Source organism: Galeopterus variegatus, unplaced genomic scaffold (genome assembly GCF_000696425.1).
Source record: "Galeopterus variegatus unplaced genomic scaffold, G_variegatus-3.0.2 Scaffold5290, whole genome shotgun sequence".
In the NCBI taxonomy this organism is placed as follows: domain Eukaryota; kingdom Metazoa; phylum Chordata; class Mammalia; order Dermoptera; family Cynocephalidae; genus Galeopterus; species Galeopterus variegatus.
In genome coordinates this window covers 196484-198813 of record NW_007731401.1, presented here as the reverse complement: position 1 = coordinate 198813, position 2330 = coordinate 196484, and the positions used below count along the sequence as shown (strand labels likewise).

Below are 2330 nucleotides of genomic sequence, written 5' to 3'. Positions count from 1 at the left end.
ACCACTTTAAAACATGTATTTCATGATTTTATATTCTTAGTTTTTTTGAAATTTTTTTTAGACTTACCTCCTATACTTTTCTGGTCTTTTCAACTTTAATTTTTTGTATGTAAAATGTGAAACATGTAGAAATATAGTGAAAGTAAATGTATTACAAGAAACTTTTTTTGTGTGTGGGTCTTTCTCTCTTTTTGATATGAACTACAAGCAGGCAAGTTTTAGTGTTTGGTATGACTGGTCCTGTCATAGCCGTAGTACAAATGTTAAAAGTGCTGTACTTTCCGAGCGACGGCTTCTTAGTAGGTAGAATTGAGACAGGGGTCTTCCTCATGTCCAGCAAAGTGCACCTCTCTGCCAGGGGGTTAACTGGAAGTGGTGTGTGGGGGATGCTCAGTGCTTTTGCTGAACCGGTGTGTTTTCCCTGCTCCAGAGTTCTGCTGCTTTTCACTTAGTAATCTCATTTAGAATAAATAAATGAAAATAGATGTGTGGGTGTGTACCTACCTACAAATTCATTCGTGTGTGTGTGTGTGTGTGTGTGTGTGTACATATAAAATTTGTTGTGGTAGTTTTTCCATTTCTCAGGTCTTTGTGCAAAAAAAGCACACTATTTTATCTTAAAGGGTTTATTTAATACTGTATTTATATTATTTTGCAGGAGATTTGAAAAAATTTAGAAATAGGTCTCATACCTTTTAAGCATGTGAAAACTGGAGAGATTGTTGGTTTGTCTATTTAAGGACAATTCCTTACAGTTTGTTATCTGTCATGTATATCATGTCTATTTGGAAGAGAAGAGAAATACTGCAGATACTTGGTTAAGATGGCAAACACTAGTTTTTGATAAAGTTAAATTGTAGCAGTGGAAGTGTTTTCAAAAACTTTACTAAATTTCTTCTTTTTTTATGAGTAATTACAGTCATCACTTTAAATTCCAAAGGACTTGAAAATAGTTTAGGCGGGTATTGATAACGCCCAAGATTCTGTTTTAATTATGTATCTGTGTCATTGGGATATGTGTGTATATATTTTTAATTATTATTATCTTTAACTACAGGAGCTCTTACCAAAGTAAAGGAGAGTAGGCGACACGTGGAAGAAGGGAAGATGGAGGTCCAAAAGGCTGATGGCATTCAAGATCGCTGTAACACTATTTCTTTTGCCACTTTGGCCGAAATTCACCACTTCCATCAAATTCGAGTAAGAGACTTTAAATCACAGATGCAGCATTTCTTACAACAGCAAATAATTTTTTTCCAAAAAGTGACCCAGAAGTTGGAAGAAGCTCTTCACAAATATGATAGTGTTTAATGACTGGACATTGGATTGTGGACTTTTTTCAGTTCAAGGGTAATTTCTACAGCAGAATAAAAAGTGCTATCAAAGAGCTATTGCCAACTATCAGTGGTGGTACAAGGATGGTTTTGTATTCAACTGAAACCCAGCTGAATATATAATTATGTAGGAAATAAACAGTTAATATGGTTATATAATAGAAACAGTACCACACATTGTAACTAAATTATACTATGTATGCCTACACTACCATTGTAACTTTTGGAATAATGATTATACTATTTGCCTTATTGCTTTTTGAAGTATGGGTATTTTAGTGCATACTTTGTAGACCTCAAAACCCATGAAGGGTCTTAAAGAAGCTGGCTGGATAAAAGCCTGCTGTGGATGCCTTTTTACTCTCGTAGATTGGGATTACCTAAATTCAACCTATTCTCTGTTTACAAACTCCAACTAGAGCAGCTATGCGACTTTGTGCCTTTAGACTCTTGGTTTTTCATTTCTCCCCCCCCCACCCCCCATTTTTTAAAGAAAGCCGCAACTTTTCTGATTGAAAAAGTGAAAGGCCAGTGTATCTAGTGACAAACTGATGATAACCTCATATTGGTGGGGATAGGGGGTGGGGAGGATCAGCTGTCATCAATTTGCACAGCAAATATTATCTCCTGATAAGATGCTGGCGAGTGCAGAGGAGTGAGACTCAGTGCTCTCTTTGGATATGAAGTCTGTTAGAGAAGAGACGGCGCTGCTATGTTCCCTTAGATGCTACAGTTGCATAGCCTCTTCACGCAAGTGTCCTGGAAACTGGGCGTGAAGATTTCAGCAAACATGTCTTACAACGTGGAGAAGGAGGAGCCTAGTCAGTCAAGGGAGACAGAATCGGTGACAGCACACACTTGGTTTGAGTTCTTTGGAGGGTGTCCTTTGTTTTGTTTTTTCAGAGCAGAGGTTTTCTTTTAATATTCAGTTTTTTAGAAAATGGATCTACACTGTTAACTGATTGAGACTCCACTGTGATTCACTCGTTTACTTAA

The 2330-nt window shown here is 36.9% G+C and overlaps 1 protein-coding gene across 1 annotated transcript in view; it reads left to right on the top strand.

Moving 5' to 3' along the window:
- SNX18 (sorting nexin 18) overlaps window positions 1-1385 on the top strand; it is a 25302-nt gene extending 23917 nt beyond the window's left edge. The window contains exon 3 of the mRNA XM_008589198.1: window positions 1058-1385. Coding sequence (XP_008587420.1) covers window positions 1058-1311 — 254 coding nt within the window. The 3' untranslated portion in view covers window positions 1312-1385. The remainder of the gene's footprint in view (window positions 1-1057) is intronic.
- Window positions 1386-2330: the final 945 nt, after the last annotated feature.